The 21527-nt window shown below is 58.2% G+C and overlaps 1 protein-coding gene across 2 annotated transcripts in view; it reads left to right on the top strand.

The window, feature by feature from the left end:
* The window catches only part of MED12 (mediator complex subunit 12), a 37023-nt gene extending 31128 nt beyond the window's left edge, over window positions 1-5895 (top strand). The window contains exons 41-44 of one of the 2 annotated variants that reach the window (XM_084294196.1): window positions 300-462; window positions 2744-2929; window positions 3104-3185; window positions 5468-5895. In XM_084294196.1, the coding sequence (XP_084150322.1) occupies window positions 300-462; window positions 2744-2929; window positions 3104-3185; window positions 5468-5511 (475 nt within the window). In that variant the 3' untranslated portion in view covers window positions 5512-5895. Of the gene's footprint in view, window positions 1-299; window positions 463-2740; window positions 2930-3103; window positions 3186-5467 lie in introns of both variants that reach the window. The other variant, XM_084294195.1, reaches the window with a different exon arrangement.
* The last annotated feature ends 15632 nt before the right edge of the window (window positions 5896-21527 follow it).

Below are 21527 nucleotides of genomic sequence, written 5' to 3'. Positions count from 1 at the left end.
TAGCCAGCAGCTCACCTTCTGAAGGTGTGATATGGTAGTTCCATTGCTCCTGGGCAGGCATAAATCTGTCAGTGAGACAGTGCAGAACAGCGGGCCATATACCATTACTTAGGGCTTCTGGAAAAGCAGGTTGGATGGAGCCCTTGAAGGTCCCTGGTGTCCCTCACCTTTCTGCAGAGAAGCAGCATGGGTTGCAAGCAGCTGTTTGAGCTGTCTTGATGGCAGCAGTTGGGTTTCGATTAGATAAGCTAGCTGCCTGTGAATCTTTTACTCCATGGGCTTGTCCTTTTCTTTTGCAGATTCCCTCACCAGTCCATACAGCAAGCCCCCATGATGAGTGGGATGAACCATTTGGGTCCACAAGGAGTCCCCTCAGGAATTCGACCCAGCCAGATACTGCCTGACCAGCAGCAGCAGCAGTACCTGAGGCAGCAGCAGCAACAGCAGCAGCAGATGCTGAGGGTGAGTGGTTGCTGCTGGGACAAAGGCCACTGGAGCTGGAGAGGACTTACCAAATGCTGTCCTCTGTCAGTAACACTGTGCTCTGCCCCGGTGTGCCCAGAGGGATGTCAGCTCTTGGGGCCTGTCTGTAATGCTTTGCTAGGCCGTTCTCCCTTCCGTGGAGTTGGCCGCTCCTGATGCACTGCCTCTTGCCAGTCACCCAGCGTGAGGTTAAAAGAAAGTTAAGAGCACAAAAATCTGTTTAGTCCTCTGTGGCTTGCATCCTACCTCTTCCTGCTCAGTTTGGGCCCATAAGATCGTGCAAAATGCTAACTGTCTTAGAAATTAAGTGTTGCAGGAGCTAGAAACAAAATGAACCCCCCTCTCCCTGCCCATACCAGGGCAGGCAGTCATTCTTTATAAGATCAGTTTTAGGGGCATGTCTATGTTTTCACAAATGTAGTGATGACACTTAGTTTTCTGAGGGGAGCCTGAGCAAGACAGTGGTTTCTGCAGAGTGCCACAGTCAGCGGTATTTGGGAATTGCTGCCTTGTACTGGACAAGAGACTGCCTGTAGCATGGTCAGCAGCTTTTGATGAGTAGCACCTTCTGACTATTCAGTGGGTTTCTTTTAGCATTCTCCATCGCTTGTATTTAGGGAAAGAACATACTCAGACAAGTTGCTAGCAGTTTTCCTAGCTCAGTAACTTAACGTGTACCTTCAGCTTTTAGCTGACGTTGCTTGGTTACTCAAAAAATGTGGAGTGCCCAAAATCTCTGCAGTTACAGTGACTCTTGCTGTATTATCAGGAGCATACCAGATGCGGAACAGACTCCTGATGCTTGAGTTGACTGTCACATGCAGTAGCTTGTAGAAAGGAAGCATGGCCTTTTGTTTTCCATGGGCGGTAGTCAGCTGTTGCAAGGAGGCAGGACATGAAATCAGGAGGAGGGTCTCCAGGCTCATTGAGTCAGTTACCTGCTTATTGAGGTCACAGTATCCATTTCATGAACCCAAGGGACCCAAATTGGCTGAAGATGAAAGTTAGGAGGCTGGTCTAGAAACTCACTCCCTTTGATGGGTAGAATCCTTGATCCAAGCTTCATTGTGTTTGTGAGCGGTTCTTGTACCCAGTTATTACTCTCTGCTGTGTCCTGGCTCTTTTGTCCTTGTTTACTGTCTGTTCTTTCTCTCTGCTGTTTACCCAGCGTATTCCTAGGGAGCACTTGCATCTTTCGTAGGTCATTTTTTTCTGACCTCCTCTCATAAGATACCATCCCTTCTGATACGTTTTTGTCTGTTTTCTGAGTCTGTTCAAGCTTTGAACCTTACCCTTTTGAGCCAGTGATCAGAACTGTACCTATCAGCACCATGTTTTTTTATGATAGTTCTAGTGGTGTTCTGTTTCTGCTAGAAACTCTTCTGTTGACCTAGAGAGTTTAAAACTACCTCAACAGAATATTCTGTCTCTCTGTATTCTTCTTTCTTTATCTAGTTCTGTCAACATCTAGGTTGGAGCATTGCATCCAGTTTTATCTACGTCCTGTTACTGAAATGTAGCATCACTGCCGGGAGTGGCAGAGAAGGGCAGTTAGAACTTGAGGAGCTGGGGAATGTTTCTGAGGAGGAAAGGCTGATAATAGCTGGGCTTCAACTTAGAGAAGGAGAGACAAGGGGAGTCCCCAGATTTTGTCTTTTTAAAACAAACAAACACACACAAAAAAAAAAAAAAGCTCTTACCTGTTCACGTTCCTTGGCTGTAGGACAAGAAATGATCTTAAATCTTAACGTACAAGATTCAAGATAGACTAGGAAAACTCCAGTAGGAGTAACCAGGTGTGCAACATGAAATGGATTGAATTGAGAGGTTACAGGAACTGTGCTGATATGTCTGGAAACATTTTGAGAATAGGTCAGGGAAATACTCAGTGAAGCAGGTATTGCTGATCTTACCAGGAGGCAAGAGATGAACTGGCCAACCTCCGGAGATAGCTCGTAGTTGTTTTCCATTCTCGTATTGTGTTTACTCCTAGTCATGCCCCAGCTGACAAGTAGACTTGTAGTTCTCTTCCTGCCATCTGCTGAAAACTCATCTTACAGGATTTTGTTACTGTCACTGTGTTTCATGCAATTTCTCAGCCTGGGGCAGGGTCCTGGTGAAATTTGTGTAATTTAGGCACTTGTCAGGAAAGTGGTATAAGAATTTGTTACTGCGGTAGAACACCCTTTTCCCTTCAGCCCTGCCTGTGCGTTGCCCAGGCAGGTCCCTGACGGCCCCTTCTCTTTTGTCTTCCCAGCAGCAACAGCAGCAGCAACAACAACAGCAGCAGCAACAGCAACAACAGCAACAACAACAGCAGCAGCAGCCGCCTCCGCCGCAGCCACAGCCGCAGCAGCAACCCCAGGTCTCCACAGTGCCTCAGCCACAGGCGCAGGGCCAGCCCCCAGGGCTGGGGATGCAGGCTCTTCCCCCCCAGCAGCCCATTGTGAGTGTTCCCTCGGAGATGAGGGATGTGATAGTCCAGCACAAATCCAGCCGTGCTCTACCTGCATCCTCCCCCCCAACTCCCTTCTCCCTCCCCTGCACTTCCCGTGGCTGGTGTGAATGCTGCGAGTGCCAGCCAGGTGGTGTGGCTGTAACCACGTTTCTCTCGTTGCAGTTCCAGCGCCAGGGCCTTCAGCAGACACAGCAGCAGCAGCAAACGGCTGCTTTGGTTCGACAACTTCAGCAGCAGCTTTCCAGTAAGCCTTGGTGTTCTTGATCCTGTCCCTAATCTTCTCCCCTGCCATTCCCCGTTGCAGGTGCCCTGGTGTAGGGAAGCTGGGCCAAGCCAAACTGTCTGTCTGAGGCCATAAATGATGTTGGCAGGGAAATGGCATCAGGACTTTGAGCTCCTGGCCCAAAGGGGCACGACAGCAGGGCAGGCAGTGCTGCCAGCATGTGAACAACCTTCCAGACCTGCTGCATGCAGAGGGATGAGAGAGCTGAGCCTTTGTAGGGGCTGTCGTGCAGTTTTCTCAGAAGGATTCAGTCTGCAGCTTTAAAGCATTCAGAGAAGCTTCCTCTGCTGTGGATGACCTCTGAGGGGCTCAGGGAGGCTGTAATCCTGCGGCATTCACATGGTGGGTGACCCAGAGATGTGATCAGGACAAGACTTCTTGCAGGCAAGGAGGGTACTCCAGGAAGCACTGATTCATACCTGCTGGGTTCTGTGGGCTTCTGTGGCAGCTGTCACAGACAGGGTAATGGCACAGATGATGTTTGTAGTCTGGCACTGTGCAGCTATTCCTATAATCTGTATTTAACTGCTGGCTGGGGGGCTAGAAACAGAACTCGGTGCCTGTGCTGTTCCCCTCTGAACCACCTGCTGTTTTGCCGTCACCTTACTGACTTTTGTGCCACAAAAAATGGCAGCGACGCTATGAAAATGCCTACGAATGGGCTGCACGGGGTTTTTGCAGTGTGCTAGCTGTACGTGTGTGTGGTGGGGGCTGGGAACTTGGTGGTTGGGAGCTGACAACCCTCCTTTTTTCTTGCTGGGCCACCATTTCCATGGTAGTCAAGGATGTGAATGCCTACAGCTCGATGTCAAGTAAAAATACATTTGGCAGATTTTGATCTATCTGCTTGGTTAATTCAGTTTCTTAAATTGGTTATTCCTCAGAGTAGGCTTGTGCTTGGGGAAAGCTTGATACAATCACGGGTGGAGGTGTTTCTTTCCTCTGTGCATAATTTTCACATGTAACAGCTGTCTGCAACAAATAATGGCCAAACAATAGTGCTTACACTTGGTCCTTGATAAAGTTCTTAATCCTTGTGACAAAAACAAACAAAAAAAAGCAAATAGAAGTTTTAATGTGCTAAATTTCCTGCTAGCCAGCTTCACAAACCACAAGTCTGTGCAAGGATCCCAGCCAGGACATTCAAGTAGAGGAATATCTCATATAAGTATCCGAATATAGCAGAATAGCCATATTTTCCTATCCTGTCTGTGTAGCAAACGGAGCGGGTTTTTATATGGAACGGATGCGTGGGTCCGATGCAGCCATGTGTCAGCGTGCAGCTTCCATGCCACCTCACTGGGCTTGCATCAGCTCCACCAAGAGCCATCTGGAGTTCTTGCCTGCAGTGTCCGGGGTGCAGCAGAAAGCAGGACATAGCCAAGAACATCTTGTAGGAGGGGGACAAGAATACCTTGAGCTCACGGTGGGTCAGGAGGCTCCAGGATATTCCTAAATATGCTGCTGTCCAGCAGAGTTGAGACAGAAAGAGGGCGGGCTAGCCTCGGGTTACACTGCTCTCCTTTTACTTAGTCTGCAGCATAAGACGTGCTGACGTGCTTCAAGAAAAGGCTCACAGATTTTATTAATCACATAGTGCCCGAGCACACTTCTGAGCAATGTGCGTCACCAAGCATCGGTCCCAGCAGTCAGAAAGTTTGTGAGGTTCTTTAATAAAACCTTGCTGGGTTTCCTATCCCTTCTGTGCCACCTGGAAGTCCTTCGGGTATGTTGTTCATTTGTACCTACGTACTGTTAGGGAGTCAGAAGAGTTCCTGAAACCTTCGCTAAGTCTGGTTTCTGGGTGTACCTCAGGATGAATATTTGACACTGGCTGTCTGAACAGCTTGTTTGCCTCCTGGTGTTGTGCAATCTTATAGGGCAGATTTTCTTTCAAAGTACAGAGATAATTTGCACACAGCCTCATCGTCCTGACTTGCTGCCATCTTTCAGAGCTTTGTTGTGGTGCACCAAGTGTGCCTTGAGAGGTCTCTTCTGGAGAAGCTGTGGGATTGGGACTGGTGCATATCTGTCTCTTCCTCAAAGAAAGGGGGGTCCTGACTGTGCTCCTGTCTAAAGCCTCAGACAAGTGAGCAGAACAGGGAGTGCCATAAAGGATGTAAGCGTGTTATGTTTGGTTTTGCTCATACACTGCAACATACCTCTAGGAGCTGCACTGGTGACAGGAGGGGAATCTGCTTGCAGAACAAACCTTGTGACTGTCTAACTCTTGACCCCAACAGATACGCAGCCGCAGCAGAACAACAACCCCTTTGGACGCTACTGATCTGGGGCACTTCAGCCTGGTCCAGGAGGGAGACATCACTGTGGACTGGATACAGCCTCTTCAGCCTGACCTGCAAACCAGGACTGCTCCCGGCCTCTGTCCTGGGGCTCGTGCCCCAAGTGCTGTGTGCCGCCGCTGCCCGTCTCACAGGGAGATGCCAGGAGGATGGTTTTATTGTACAGAGAAAGTGTTTTTACTATCCAATTTCTACAAACGTTTATGGAGAACCCTTGTGGCCGATAGTCTCCCTTCCCACTTTGGTTTCAGTTTTTACTCAGTTTTTAGTATTTTTGTTAAAATAATGATTAAGACATTGTAAAATTTTGTACTTTATTTATACCAGATGAACCCTGTACTGCAGACATTCTCGGATGAATACAGAGAGCTTACTTTGCAAAAGGAGTGTGTATTCAGAGCCTGCTTTTCCTCCTTCGAGCTCCTCCCAGCCTCCCAGTACAGCCCAGCAGCACCCTGCGCATGGTCTTTATCTCTTTCTCAGCAGAACTGATGTCTGCATTTTCTGCTTTTGTGAATGGGGGTGTTGCTGAGGCAAAGCCTTTTGGTTTGGGAAGGAAAGCCTTTCTTCCTTATTTGTTTCATAAGCTGGCGTTCACATGCTTTCTGGGGTTTGTGCAAACTTCATAGGCTTTGTATGTTGATTTAGAGCTTTGCTAGCAGTCTCTGGCATGCGGACAATGGACAGAGGTTTAAGAGCAAAGAGGGAGGTAAATGAGAGAAGTTCCGAGCCCCAACAAGCCCAGCTTCCCAGCCACAGCAGTATCATACACTCAAGCTGGCACCTCTGCAATCTAGGAGGAGCTGCAGCCCGAATGCACTCAGATCAGTACTTCTCTCAGCACGGTTTTGCTTGTAAGCACCAAGGCTCATCTGTTAGCTCCTTCCTGACAGCCCCGGTGCTTTTCTGGGTGGGTAACGTTCTGCATTCTCACCTGCAGACCCAGCTAATGCAGCCTGCTGCTCTGGAGTCTCATCTGTCTGTGTGTGGCAGGCTGCTTTGGCTTCGCTTAGTTGCAGCGCTGGTTCTCCCCTCCTGCTGTCTGTTGGACCTGGGAGCCACCCTTGACCTGCAGTAGTTCCTTGAGTACATTTTCTGGACAAGTATTTTCCTTCTGCCCTAGGAGGGTGGGAGCTTGTGAGGCTTGCAGGGGCCTCATGAAAGAGCTCCAGTTATAAGGAAAAATACACTGAACTGGTTTGTTACCAGTATGTAGGGTGGGCCACAGCAGCGTGAGGACAAGAAGGCGGCCGGCTGTGGGAGCTGGGAGGAAGGAGGAGGAAGGGGGATGCTCTCAGTTGTGCTCAGGCTGATGGGCAGGAGGGAGCCTGACCTGCCAGAGCCTCCCTGTGCCCAGCTCCTGCTGCTGCAAGAGCTGGAGCTGAGCCCTTCCCTCGCTGGGGGGGAGCTGTGCACCCTGCTCATCCCCACCCTGCAGCTTCCCTGCACCTGGCCGTGCCTCCTGCTGTGCTGCGTGGTGGGGGGAAGGTGCTGCTGGCCAGGAGTGATGGAGACGGGCTCCCTGCCTAATGAGAATGGACAGCTGTGTGTGGGGCGACTTCCTCTGGGCACGGCTGCTTGTCCCCTTCAATGAGGATCAGGCCGGGGTGCTCCTGGCTGGGAGCAGCAGCCTGCCTGGGCCCCCATCCCCTGGGCCATGGGGCTCTGCTCGCCCGCAGCGTGCTCTCAGCAGCCACCAAGGGACCCACGGCTGGGGCAGGAGAGCACCGTGCCCCCCTCCTCATCTTCCCTGGGGCCAAGTGCCAAAAATCGAGCCCCGTTGGGTGGTTTGGGGGCTGCCCCTGGGCGCGCAGAGCCCCTCTGTCTGTGCCGTGTGCGGCCCCCTCCTCTGCAGGCCCTGGGAGGCGGCTGAGCCTGCGCCAGGCGGCATCTTGGAGGCTGCCTTCTGCATCGCTGCCGCGCTGCTGCTGGGAGGAGGGCGGCTCTGCAGCAGCAGCCGGAGCAGGCGGCGGCGGCACAGCACCGAGCTGGGGGTCGGCCTCTCGTTTTGTTCCCTTTCAGGGGCCCGGGGACTGGTGCCAAGGGCTCTCCACGTCTCCCCATGGGGAAGGAGATGTCCCTCTCTGGGTTCCCTCTGCCACTTGACCCTGTTTTGCTGCACAGCCCAGTGCAGGGGCTGCTCCTCCCAGTGGCTGCTCCTGCAGAAGGCTCCCCCCAGCCCCGCCAGCTGGGTGAGCACAGGACAAGCACCCCGGTGGCCCCCGCAGGCTGCCCCAAGGTTGGCAGTGGGGGACACAGGGACTGGAGCAAGACCTGGGCACGGCCGCTCTGCCCAGCCTGGCCGCCTGCCTCACGGCCCCCCCGTTGCTGTGCTGGGTGCTAGCACTGAGCAGTGGCAGTTTTAAGTAGCTCTGACAGCTTCCAGCCCTTCTGCTCCTTCTCTGAGTCGCAGCTAAATGCTGCTTAAGACACAGCCGGAGGCAACGGGGGGGATTTTTATCACACGCTGCCCACTGACCAACGCACGCAGTCTCCCTCTGGCCTTCAGTCAGGCTGGGGGGCTGATGCTGGAGCTGTGTGAGGGTCACTGGGCTCTGCGGGGCTCGAGGCCAGCCCCAGGGGTGCCTGCAGGGGCCCAAGGGCAGCGTGTGGGTGATGCACAGCAGGTGCCGGGGGCATGGAAAGGGGCCTGAGGTCACGGGAGGCTCGGCACAGCCGGGGCAGCAGATAGGCAGCAACAGGTCCTGCCCCGTGCACCCACCCCACCCGGCGCCAGCAGCCTGCCGGGGGCAGAGGCAGCTTGTCAGGCACCACGAGAGCTGGTGTTGTGCAAGAAAATCGATCACTGCCTGCTCCAGCAGCTGCAGCCAGGGGCTGAGCAGCCCCGCGAGTGCCCAGCGCTCCCCGTGCGGTGCCGGTGGTGGGAGCGGGTGGCGAGCCACAGCTGCAGCCCCCAGCACAGCCCCCCCAGGACAGCAAGATTTGTGGGGCTGTGCCCGGAGCCCTGCAGCTGTGGGGGCAGCCCAGGGAGCCCCTGAGATGCTGCTGGGGGTGGATGGTCCATCAGGAGCGTGGGTGCTGCTGCAGGTGGTGCCCAGGGGCTCAGGGCAGGGCTGGTGCATCCGTCCCGGTGGGCACATGGCTCTGGTGGTGCACGGGGTGACAGGGGGCAGCTCCTGGGTGTAACGGGTCAGCAGTGAAGCTGCTCGAGCTGCCACCCACCAACGAGCAGTGGGGTGGGAAGGCTCCGAGCTGCCCTGCAGCAACCAAGTGCAGGGATCCCCTCGGCTGCACGCTCACTGACTCAGTGGCATCGGGAGAGCTGAAATAAATGCCTGCCCTTCACATGCTGCCGCACAAGCATCTTAAATGGGAAGCGGTGGCTGCTCCGCAGAGCCCGTGTCGGGTCTGGGCTGCAGCTCTGGCAGCGGGAGGGAGGCAGAGCCCAGCTCCCAGCCCCAGACTGGAACGCGTGGAGGTGTCTGCTGGTAATTGCACGTCCTTCTCTTTGATCAGGCGCCGCGGCTGATGCTGCCCTGGCAATGGCAGAGAGCTGCAGAGAACACAGACACATCCAGCAGGACCCAAATCCGTGCCCTGTTTCAAATGATTTCTGTAATCCCATCAGGCAGGAATGAAGCAGCAAGGTAGCCCCGGCACGGGCAGGCTGGGGGAGAGGCGCTGTGCCAGGAGGCTGAGCGCAGCAGGGGGAATGTCCCCGGGCTGGGAGAGGGCACACAGAGAGAAATTGGGGGTGACAGAAGGGCTGGGGGGTGGGAGTGCTGCTGGGGCTGCGGGGCTGTGTCTGCTGAACCCGAAACTCCACGCGTGGAATGGGGTGGGACGGCTGTGCCTGGCCCCAGGGCTGATGCTGGGACCGGGGCATCCCATACTGGTACCTGATGGGCTCCCCCGGCCCGGCTGGGTGCTGCGGGGCACTGGAGAGGCGGGGGCTGCTCCCAGGGCCGTGGCAAAATTCTTTTTTGGGGGATGTTCCGACGGGCAGGGCTGTGCCAGGGCACCACGGGGCTGCGGGCGGGTGGAGAGGGGCCTGTGCGGAGCGCCCAGGGTGGGTACAGGGCACGGCGGGACGGGCTGCTGGGGCGCTGCGGGGGTGCCCAGGGTGGTTGGGGGTGCTCAGAGCCCTGCAGGGGCTTCCTGGGCAGGGTGGGACCCCCAGGACACCGCAGGGACCCCCAGGAGCGGGATGCTCACGGCCACACCGGGATGCTCGGGGCGCTGCGGGGTGCCCCGGGCGGTGCCGCTGCCGGTGCCCCCCTCCCGGGGGTCTGCCGGTGCCGGTGCCCGGGAGGGATCCCCGAGGCCGGTGCGGTCCCGGGGGTGCGGTCCCGGGGTCTCCGAGCCCCGCCGGGGCCGGGTGCCCCTCTCCGCGCATCCCTCGGAAGCGGGGCGGGTCCCGGGGGCCTCTCGGTGATACCGGCGGCGGCAGCGAAGGGGTGCTGCGGCGGCGGCCCCTCCCCCGCCCGCCCCCGCCGTGCACGCGCCGCGCGCTCCCGGTGCGGGGTCGGGGCCGGACTGAGCGGAGCGCGGGGCGCGGAGCAGCCGCCGCCGCCGCCGCCGCCCCCGGCATGGCCCAGCCGCGCCGCCGCCCCCGACGGTGAGTGCGCCCCGACGGCCCCGGCCGGCACCCACCGGGCGGGCGGGGAGGGGGGCACCGGGACGGGGGACACCGGGCGGCCGGGATGGGGCTCCCAAGGGAGGGAAGGGGCTGGTCCCGGTGCCGGTGCCGGTGGCGGTGCCGGTGGCGGGGGGGCCGTGCCGTGCCGTGGCCGCTGTCCCGCGCGGTGTGGCGGGGGTTAACGGGCGGGGCGGCGGTAACGGCGGGGGTTAACGGGGCCGGATGAGCGGCCGCGGCGAGCCGGCGGGTTGCCATGGCGACGGGCTGAAAGGGGGATTGTGCGCCCGCCCAGCTGCGCGGCCCCCCCGGCTCGGCACGGCTCGGCTCGACCCGCTCCATCCCGGCCCGGCCCGGCCCGGCCATCGCGGCTCGGCCCCGTGCCGCCGGCTCCAGCCCGGCCCGGTTCGGCCCGGCTCGGCTCGGAGCCTCCGTTCCCGGCCCCCTGTGCCCAGCGGGCGAGCAGCCGGGCTCCGCCGCGCCGGGTGCGCCCGGCCCCGGGTAGGGCGCACGGGGCGCTGCCGGGGGGCTCCGGCACCGTGCGCCTTGGGCAGGGCCCGGCTCCGCCGCGCTCGAAGCCGTGCAACGGGACCAGGGGCAGCACCGAGGGGCGTGCTGCAGGCGGGCAGGATGCTCCGGACACGGCAGCCCTCGTCCGCACCCAACACCCTCCAGCCAGCAGCTCTCCGCACCACGCTGTCCCCGATGGCAGCGCATCCCGGTGCCCCTGCTTGCAGCCCTTCCCGAGGCTGCAGGTGGCTGTGCCGTGAAGCAGGAGGGCTGGAGGTGCCCCCGTTGCCCATCACGCAGTGCTCTCGGGAAGCACACACGTACCCCCTTGACCTCCCCGCGCTGGACCAGAGCATCCTCAGCACCCTCCGGGGCAGGGCTGGGTGCCCCCAGGTCCCCGTGGGAGCAGGGCTCTGCGGGCGGCAGCCACCGGAGCCGGTGTCTGCAAAATGGTTAAACGCTGACATTTAGAGGTCACGCTTTTAGCATTGTGCATGTGTTTGCTTCATTTGCATTTGCAGTTAGCCCAGATCCTCGCTTTGCCGCTCGCATGTGCAGTTGCCATGGTTACACGGTACAGTCGGGATGGGGAGCTGGGTTGGACACCTGCAGACGTGCGGCTCCGAACCTCCCGAGCACCGGGGAGACGCGGGGCAGGCTCCGGCCGCGGGCACGTGGGCGCCGCGCAGCCGTGTGCTCGGGAAATGGAGCCCCGGTGCCCATCTTGGCAGGGGCTGCGTGCCGCCACCTCGTGCAGCCTTACGAGCCCTGCAGCACGCGTTTGGGGCAGCCCTGCTGGAGAGGAAGGCTGAGCCCATACCCAGGATGCTGCCCTGCCCCTCACGTCTGGATCTGCCCCTTTCGCAGACCCCGTGCGCAGGCTCTGCACCCATGGAGGTGCCGGGCAGGTTGGTGCTGCTTTGCCCCATGCCCAGCAGCCTGCCGGGGCTCCAGAAGGTGGTTTGGGAATTGGCAGGGCGCTCGCTGAGGTTGCAGCTGTGGAGGTGGCAGCTTCTCTGGCTCTCCCCAGGGTCCGCTCAGTGTGCTTGGGGTTTTGTGGGCAGGGACATGACCCAGGGGACTTTTGACCAGGATGGCGCTGAGTCCGTGAGGGAGAGCGAGGAGACGGTGACTGCCAGATCCTTCCGACAGGTCCCTGTTGGCTTTGCTGTTGGGTCAAGGGAGGAGGGATTTTAGGACACCTTGTTTGGAAGGGATCTGGAGGTCATCGAGTCCTTTCAGCTCCACCTAAGACATCCCTGACCAACAGCAGCTCTGCCAGCTCCTGGTTCTCCCCCATGACTGCAGTTCTGCCACCTCCCCAGCACCTTGCTGCAGCCTTCCCTTCCCCTCCCTGCTGGGAGCCACCTCTGTGTGGCAGGTGGGCGAGAAGGGGAGCCCTCGGAGCCATCCAGAGCCAACTGTGGCCTCGGACAGACCTCCGTGGTGTGCCCAGGTGGCACTGGTGGCAGCCGCAGTGGTGAGGAACCCGGGTGGAAGTGTGGAGGGATGGTGGGAGTCAGTGTGGATGGGGCACGGAGCGTGGCGAGCTGCTTTCTGGGCATGGCCTGGGGAGGAGCCACAGAAGACCCTAAGGAGTTTCACGCACGGCACAGGAGGGCTGAGCACCCACGAGGTCTGTGCCCCGGTGCAGAGATGGGCACTCAGGAGCGATGGACAGGGACAGCTTGGCTCTGTCCTTAGGGCTTTAGTGCCGCTGGGATGGGACAGTTGTTTGCTCCCTGTGGCATCCCAGACAGCGATTCCTCTGCTGATAAGCCGTGGTTATCTGCTGCTGCTGACAGAGCGTTTTGGAAGGCTCTTCTAAACCAGGGCCTGGCACTTGAACCTGCATCCCCAGCCAAAGCCGGGGCGTGCGCAGGTCCGTGGCACGGAGTCTGGCAAGGGCACGGCAGGAGAAGCCAGCAGGATGCGCCCTGGTGCTGGGTGCTCAGGGGGAAGCCGTGGCAGAGGCAGAGCTGCGTGGTGCCGCACACCGGCCGAGAAGCTCTGGTGGTCTCCTAACGCAACGTGCCCGGGGACAGGGGGCAGGGAGCGGGCTCTGCCCGGCGCTCTGTGTGCTGTCCTCAGCAGGATTCTGCAGGGCGTGTGAGGGGAATGAATAAAAGGTCCTGCCATCACCAGCACTGGTGGTTTGAACCCACATCACTCGGCCCCTGGAGGGAGTCTGCCTGAGGGGGAGCTGGGGGGGAACGGGAGCTGCAGGAGGGAGCAGGAGCTTGGGGACACTGCCACGTCCTGCCCACTGCGTGCGGCGCTTGGAAGTTTTGCCTGCTGAGGATACGTGCCAGTTGTTCGGTCACTTGTCTGGGCTCATGAGAGGTGATATTGTGGTGTGTGATGACACCGTGCTCCTGCTTCCTGCAGGCACGTGAGGAACCCCTGCCCTTGCTGCGTTGTCCGTCCTGCAGGGCGCAGGGCGTGGGGCAATGTCTGTGAGCAGGGCTTTGTGCCGGGCAGCGCTGTTTGGGCTGGGACTGCCTTGGCAAGGAGCTCTGGGGATTGTTGGTAAAGAAGCCGTGTTCCTGACACTGCAAAACGCAGAGCAGCGTAGTAACATCTGTTATTTTCAAACTGCATCACAGCGTGAGCATACCCTGCGAGGTGTCTGGCAAGTGGAGCTGAAGCTCTGCCTTGTGGACAGATGCTCTGGCCGTGCCAGCGGAGCAGGTGGCAAAGTTTGGGAAAGGTTGCGTTAGGGAGCATTACAGGGCTCTGGCTGTGCCTGAGCCTTGTTTGGGTCTGGGCCGGGGCTGCTGGGGCTCTCCGAAGGCGAGGCCGTTTGGCAGAGCCTCAGGAAGGTTTCTGAGACGGGCACGGGGAGGAGACTTCTGAGAACACCCTTGGCGTCACGGTGCCTTTTGTGCGGGGCGCTGCAGAGATTTGCCCAACGCAGCCCCTCACGGAGAGCTGCCACCCTGCGGGAGCACGAGGGGTGCGGTGTGACCTGTGGGTCGCTGGCACGGGGGTGGCCACGCACAGAAAGTGACTGAACAAGGCAAGGATCTTCGGGCTGGGAAAGAAACAACAGAGGATGGATCAGACAGAGCTACAGAAATCACGGGAGGCCAGGAGAGAAAGGATGGAGGTTAACTGCTCCCTGATTCTTGCCATGCAAGTACAAGGTCACATCAAACGCCGCTAGCAGGAGGTGCAAACCAGGAGGAGGGGATCTGCCGCTCACAGCCGTGCTGCCAGAGCACACAAGTCCTCAGAACAAGGTGTTGCGAACAGCAAAAGCTTACGCTGGCTCCAGGAGAAATGGGACAAGTTCAAGAAGGACAAGAGGTTCCCTGAGGACCAATAAATACACGGAGATACACTTGGACAGCTCCTGAGCTGCAAATTGCTCATACTTCAGGCTAGCGGCAGGGAAGCGTGCAGGGCAGGGCAGGGCAGGGCGCACCTTTGCTTTGAGCCGTGATTTCCGTGCCGTGCCCGTGGGAAGGCTGCAGCCAGCAGGAAGCTCTGGGCTCTGCACAGGATTTATCCCTGCCCAGCTCTGAGCTGGCACGGGGCAGGCCCTTGCTGAGTGCAGGATGCTCTCCCCCGTAGCAGCTGGGATCCTGCCCCGGTGCTGCCCCAGAGCTCGCTGCATGTAGGGGGCACGGTGGCATCGCACGGGATCCTGTTTGGGATCCTTCCCTCTCCTCCCATCCCCTGGCCCATACTGACACCGGGAAACAGTCTCAGTCCTGCTCCTGGTTTTGTGCCCGGCTGAGAAAAGCCTCGTGTCCCGCTGTCAGTGCGGGTGCAGCTCAGCACGGGGTGCAAGAAGGCTGTCCTCACAGCTCCTGGCTGGTCTAGCAACACCCAGGGACAGTGGGGAGCCACGAGGCTGGGCCTGGGAGAGGTCTTGTGGGAGGAGAGCCTGTGTTGGGTTGGGGTACAAGGGCACGGGGCTGGGCTGTAAGGGGACAGGCCCTGGGGAGCTGGATGGCCGTGGTGCTGCCAAGCTGCTGATGGGAACGTGCTCTCCATCTCCGCCTCGCTGCCATTTTGTTCACCGCTGCCCCTGGGCCCTCCCGCTCAGATGCTCACACGCTGAGGTTGTTTGGATGCTCACAGCCTTCAGGGGAGCCACGCAGTCACCTCTTGGCCGCAGAAACCTCCTCCGGCCCCTGCAGGGAGCAAGGCTTCAAAGCGGGCATCTGCCGAGGCAGAGCTGTGCTCGGGGACCCCGGCAGGGAGCACGGGCGCGTTCCTGGCACCGGGGCCGCCTCTCCTTGGCACTGCTGGTCCCTGCAGCCCGCCTGCTTGTCCTGCTTCATCCTCGCCTCCCAGGGCATCCGCAGGCTGCCTGATTTGCTCCGGTTCAGCTTATTTCTTAACACTAGGCAGCCTTTACAGTAAAACACATTAAAGGATTTTTGCCAGAGGTTTAAGGCTTTCTGCTTTTTGTGCTTGAAGATAGAAAATATGGGAGGAGAAAGCTACAAGGGAAAAATATAAAGTACATTTTGGATTAAATTTAAACAGGCTTCTTTCCTAGCTGCTGGCTTGCATGGCCTCAAGTCCTCAGCGTGCCTTAGCAGCACGAGCGAGAGGGATTTTGCAGAGCTGCCCTGCTGCCGGCTGACCCTCCAGCCTGCCTGTTCTCTGTGGTCTCCTTCTCGGTCATGCCAGCTTTGGCTTTGTTTTGGGAACACGGGTGGCCAATGGCTCTTGCTGCAGGTGGAGGCTGAGCGGAGGCTGCCATGCGCTAGGGCTGGGCTGTCAACCCACCTCCACCCCTCCAAGGCACAGGAGCTCAGCTCAGCTCTCCCGGTGCCCCCAGACAAAGCTTTGCCAGCAGCAGTTTCCCCCGGTGGTGGGGTGGGGCGAGGATGCAGAGGGGCAGGGCGGCTTCTGCAGCACCTGCGTGCCTGCTCCGGGGGCGCACAAGTGTGAAATTCAATTTGTAGATAAGCCGTAGCGGGCGAGGAGCACGGGGCCTGGCGTCTGCGGGAGGCAGGCAGTGTCTGGAGCAGCACAGCCTGCATGCACGGCGTGTCCTGCCTGCCAGCTCCTGGCCAGGCTGACGTCACCTCGCAGAGCGGTGGCTGCTGCAGGACGTGGCTGCTCGAAGCTGTCTCGTGTTCTCCCGGGGTCTGCAGCCCCGAGCTCGTCCCCCATCCCTGCACAGGGCCGGGGCGCAGCTGGCAGCGGGGGGGGGCTGATGCTGCAGGTGAGCTGGGCGGCTTGCAAGGACAGGCGCTGTGAGCGGGGCTGGCGCTTCCAGCAGCGCGTGGCATTTTCCCACCTCCATCTTCTCAAATTCCCTTCCTGATGTTTCCTGTGAGCCCTGCTTGCTGGCGGACACAGAGGGAATGGGCATTACAGTCTCAGTAAATGCTCGTGCTGTTCTGTTCATCCCGTGCGTTGGAACCAGTGCTTGCAAATCCCTTTTTTCTACCCCACTCCAGTAGCATCTGGGTCTCCCCTCCCTGAGCGCTCTGCAGAGCAGCAGCACAGCCCCTGCTGTGGGTGAAGACAGTGCTGCTGTGAGCAGGGCAGCGCGGTCCCCTGAGCACTGAGCAGTGCCCTGGTGCTCTGCAGGAGCTGCCACCAGCGGTGCAGCCCGGGGAAAGCCACAGTGCCGCGAGGCAGTGGGTGGCTGCTGGTGCCACTGGGTCTGAACAGGCACCAGCGTGGTGGTATTAGGGCGATCAGCCTGTCCTGCTGTTCCTTGCCAGTCTTGGCTTTCCAGCTTCCTGAGGGAGTGAGCCTAGCCCTGCCGCCTGCTTTGTGATCCTAGAGGGGTGGCTCCGTGTGGATCACCTGCACGCCCCTTGCACAGGGATTTGCTGTCCTTGTGGAGCCGCTGTGCTCCATATCCTCGCTGCCTCGCTGGCTGCCTTGGTGTCTGGTGGTGCAGGACAGGGCGGTGCAGGAAGGTGATGGCTGTACACCGCCAGATAACTTGGGACACTATCTCTGCACAGGGAAACAGACTAGTTACATTGTCATTCAGCTTCCATGGAAAAGCTAGTTCCTGCTTCTCTCCAACCATTTTCCTTATATTTGTTCTTTGCCCCATTACTGATTACCTTCGCGCTGTATCATCCCCATGACCTGGCTTACCGTTCAGCCCCATGAAACTTTGCTCAGCTGACGAAGTGATGGATAGTGATATCAGAAGGAATAGGTGACTGGGACAGGTGTCAGTAAAGGAAACAATCCTTTATCAGCTCTGCTGTTGAAACCGGAGGTTCTTACAACCGCATTCCAGATTACAACCTGTGATTAAGTGGTTTTGGCTTCCTGCTTTGAGTCAGTAAAAATGAAACGCTGATGGCTTATTTTGGTGTAGCTGTTCCTGTTCAAAGCACTCTTGGATTTTGTTGTCCACCCTCTCCAGTCGCATTCGCAGGAAGTCTTTGTATTTTAAGCTGCAGTCGGTTCCTCTCTGCCCAGCCCACCTCCTTACATTTATAGAGCCTCCTCCGGACCACGCTATTCCATGGGAAGCATTGGCTGCGTGCGCTCAGCCTGCCTGCGCTCCCTGTGCTTCCCCAGCCTCCCTCCGGGCATGCGTCAGGCTGTTGGCACGGGCGGTGGGCAGGGCAGGGCAGTGTCCCGTGCAAGCTGCCCATGGCCCGGTGGCCAGAGGGGGGTCCCTGGCCTTGGTGCAACTGGGTGCCTAGAAAGGAGTGTGGGGGACTGGGATACCAGACATTTTGGGGAAGGACATGCCATCAGAGCTGGGTTTCGTACTTGCTGTTTGGTTTGGGGCCTTTCAGAAGCGGGGGTGCCACTGCACGAAACCAGCCTCTCTGGCACTGGTCTCCTTTCTTTATTAAATTTCAATCCTGCTGTTGCTAACTCAGGAAATACAAACATATTTGGACATAGAGTTTCGGAAGGTTGTTCCTCTGAAAAGAGTCTCGTGTTTGTGTAATTGCTCCCTAAAGTGGTTCAGTCATAACAATTAGTGTTGGAGGAAAAACCGGGGGCCCTGCTAGGCACGGTTGTTTCGGAGGCGGTTGTTCGGGAGAGGACACAGAAGCCGCTGCTCTGGCAGATGTGAGGGGGATGGCGACGAGCAGCTGGGATAATGTCAGCGCGCAGCTCGGCGGAGCTGGGGAAGGAAGCGCGGGGAGCGCTGCTTGTGCCGGCAGCACGCTCTTTGCTGGGTGAGGTTTGCACCAGTTGCTAGCTGCTGAGCGTGGATCTCGGATCCACGAGCGAGCTTGTATTGCTTCAAAGTGGGTGCCTGGTGCTTGTTTGTGATGTGTTGGAGAGCAAGCGAGCTGTCTTGGCATGAACTGGTGCCAAGGGCTCGCTGGAAGCAGCTCGCCCGTCGGCTCGCCCCGAGCAGGTGTCTGGCGGTTCTGGGGTTCTGCGGACACACGCTCACGTCGACAGCCAACCTGCCCGCATGAAGTGAGCACCAGAGCGATGCTGCCACTCACAGAGCCATTTCCCTAGCATGGCCGAGGTGGTCGATGCCTCACAGGTCACTAGCTGGCACTAGCCAGCCCGGTGCCCTTCAGGTGGCCTTGGCAGTGGGCCCGGTGCTGGGCTCAGCCCGTTGGGAGCTGAAGGGGTGGCTGGGCGCTGGAAGGGTTGCGGGCAGGGTCCAGGCTAGCCGAGAGGCCAGCAGCATGTCCCAGGAGCCCAAAGGGCCATTTTTGTCCTCCAGTGCTGCGTGTAGTGTTGGGCATTGCAATGTAAGAAGGAAGTAAAGCTATCAGCGTCCAAGAGGGCTGCGAAGGTGGTGATGGGCCTAGAGGGCAGGATGTGTGAGGAGAGGCTGAGGTCCCTTGGTTTGTTCAGCCCCGAGCAGAGCAGGCTGAGGGGAGGCCTCATGGTGCCCTCACGAGGGGAGCAGAGGGCAGCAACAGAACCCGAGGGAACGGCATGGAGCTGGGACAGGGGAGGGTCAGGCTGGGGTTTAGGGAAAGGTTCTGCACCCAGAGGTGGTTGGGCACTGGGACAGGCTGCCCAGGGACGTGGTCATGGCACTGAGCCTGGTAGAGTTCAAGAAGTGTTTGGACAACGCTCTCAGATGTAGAGTTTGTTTTTGGGGTGGTTCTGTATGGAGCCAGGAGTTGGACTCAATGATCCTGTGGGTCCCTTCCCATTCGATGGTTCTAGGAGCAGCTGAGGACACTTGGGTTTCTCAGGACTGGAGGACAGGAGGTTGGGGGTGTCCTCATAGCACCCTACATCGTCCTGAGGAGGGGATGCGGGGAGGGAGGTGCTCATCCCTTCTCTGGGTATGTAGTGACAGGATGTGGGAATGTCTCACAGCTGCACCAGGGGAGGTTCAGACTAGACATTAGCAAAAACTCCTTTACCAAGAAGGTAGTTGGCAAGGGAAGAGCTTCCTAGGGAGGTGGTAGATGCCCAGCACCTGTCCGTGTTTGATGTATTTGGATAACACTCGAGGAGATAATTTTTAACCTGGGGTCTGCCCTGAGGTATTCTGACTCTGAGTCTCAGTCTCAGTGATCTCTGTGGACCCCTTCCAACTGGCACTACAGCTCTACCCTACTTTACACCATTCTGCCTCTCTTGCCAGCCTGGATGGGGCCCGTTTAGGCTGCCGTACAGCAATGCTCCATCTGGCTATTGCTAAGGGCGCAGGGCGCAGCATGTGCAGCCCTATTGCAGGGGCTTCTGGACAATCCTCCAGGGCTCTCTGATCTGCCAGGCTGGGTCAGGCGCTCTTCCTTCGCTGCCAGTTGTTCTGGCTGGGGAGCAAGTGCGTGTGTATCTGTGCCAAGGCCGTGGCACTGTGTTTGCTGTTTAGACAGTGGTTCTCATTAGCCTCTGCCCCTGCAGGGAAGCATTTGCGAACTGAATCCGTGCAAGCGGCAAGGTGAGGGAGAGAAAAGCTGCTGCCGTTTCTTTGTGCTGAGGTCAGGGAAGCTGCAACGTGAGATAATCCAGATTATTTCTACCCAGAACGTGGCACTGAACGGCCTACTTCCAGCAGCTGTCTGTGAGCGGTGTGGAAGTCCGGCAGCCCACCAAGAGGCTGCTGCCGCTGCCCTCTTCACAGCCAGGGATCTGTCCCACAGCCTCTCGCTCGCACAGCAGCTGCTTGCTGTGCCATGCGGCCCTCCCCCAGCTTTCTGCACGCTCCTGGGAAGCAGTGAGTGGGAAGGTCAGTCGAAATGGAGACCGGCTCAAGGTGAACATGTGGCCCACGCCCAGACAGCCCAGGCTGTCGAACACGGTTGTCCTTGGATCCTCTACGGAGGCCACCCTGCACTTGCATCGGCAGTATTGGGTGCTTACCCCACCACTGTCCCTGCTGCAGTGCTCACCGGCTGTCCTTCAGCAGCATCGCCACTCCCTGCACAGTGACACTGAGATACTGCCTGCGTTTTTGGAGCTTCTGATGCTAAATGGGAGTTGGAAGGGAGCCAGGTTATGTCACCCGCTGGGTTGTGTGCCTTCTGGAGGAGGCAGGAGCAGGGCGTCGAACAGTGCACTGGAATCGACACCAAAAATCACAGAATCACAGAATGGCTTGGGTTGGAAGGGACCTTAAAGCCCATCCACTTCCATCCCCCCTTGCCATGGTCAGGGATGCCACTCACTAGATCAGGTTGCCCAGCGCCTCATCCACCTGGTCTTGAACACCTTCAAGGTATGGGTCACCCGCAGCTTCTCTGGGCGGCCAGTTCCAGTGAAAAAGAAAGTCTGGAAAGGCAGGAGTGTGGGCAAGGGAAAGGTCTGCCTTGGTCCTGGGGTCCTTCCCGAGGCGGGCAGGATCTGCTTCTTCCTGAAGGACCTTTCACCAGGCGTGGAGGAAATGGGGCCGGGCCATATCGCAGCAGGGGGCCGTTGGCACGGCAGCAGAAGAGGCACTGAAATTTCTAGGGATTTGGGGCAACATTTTTGCTGTTCTGAATGGGAGCTCTCGAGGATCTCGGCGTGTGTCTGGGAGTTGTCTAAGAGCTTCTGTCCCACATATGTTCCTGCGACACTGAGGAACTTAACCGAGGCTTCTCTTGAGGTCTCTTATCTTTCTTCTCCCCAGGGCATTGGACGCACAGCTGAGTGTCTCATTGGCTTCTGGTGTTCAGCTTTGCTTAAGTACTGGTGATACTGTGGGTAGAAGTTAGAAAAGGCAGGTCACAGGGAAGCATCTGGCAATTGAAGTGAATGAGGGTGAGGTTTGCGGCTGTTTTTCCCTCTGTACCACCAGAGTGACTGCGGTGCCGTGCTGTTGGAGGTGTTGCAGATGCGCCTCTGGGAGGAGGACGAGATGGGGCCACGAGAGCAGGGGACAGCTGTGGTGGGCTCCATCCTGCTGGGAAGCTTCCAGAGTGCTCTGCTCCCTCAGAGCCTCCTAAACACTGATGGTTTCATGGCCGAGATGGCTCTTCTTTCACTAGATGGTGACCAGTGCTGAGCCACCAAGGGCAGGGACAGAGCTGCCAGCCAGGGGAATGAGAAGTGTAGGGGACTGGGCTGGAGGGGACATCGAGGTGTCATTTGCTCTGTCCACCTGCCTTGGAGCACCCTTTGCTGATGAGCTTACCTTTACCCTTCCCTGGTGTACACCTGGCTCTCCTTTCTTAACGTGGAAGCGTCTCCTCCAGCCACAAAAGGAATTACGCACTTCACTCACACGAGCGAAGCAGCAATATATTTATTGATGAAAATAGTGATTTAGCAGTGCTTAATTGTGAGCGAGACAGCGATTTAACAATTTTCTAATGGTAAATGTGACATTAACAAGATTCGTGATGGCAAGGCCACTTCATTATTTACTGCACAGAGGAGAGGGTCAGACTACAAGCCTCAGGGAGACCCTCACGGTGAGCCATGAGGTTCAGCACGGAGTTCCTTTTGCTGTCCAAACTCCGAGGAGCCTAGATATGACCGGATCCTATCCCAATCCCAGGCTTAACAGTTTATGCCTGGAGGACT

Source organism: Netta rufina, assembly GCF_964035555.1.
Source record: "Netta rufina genome assembly, chromosome: 12".
Taxonomy (NCBI): Eukaryota; Metazoa; Chordata; class Aves; order Anseriformes; family Anatidae; genus Netta; species Netta rufina.
The sequence above is the reverse complement of the archived record's forward strand: the minus strand, read 5'-3'. Positions and strand labels throughout refer to the sequence as shown.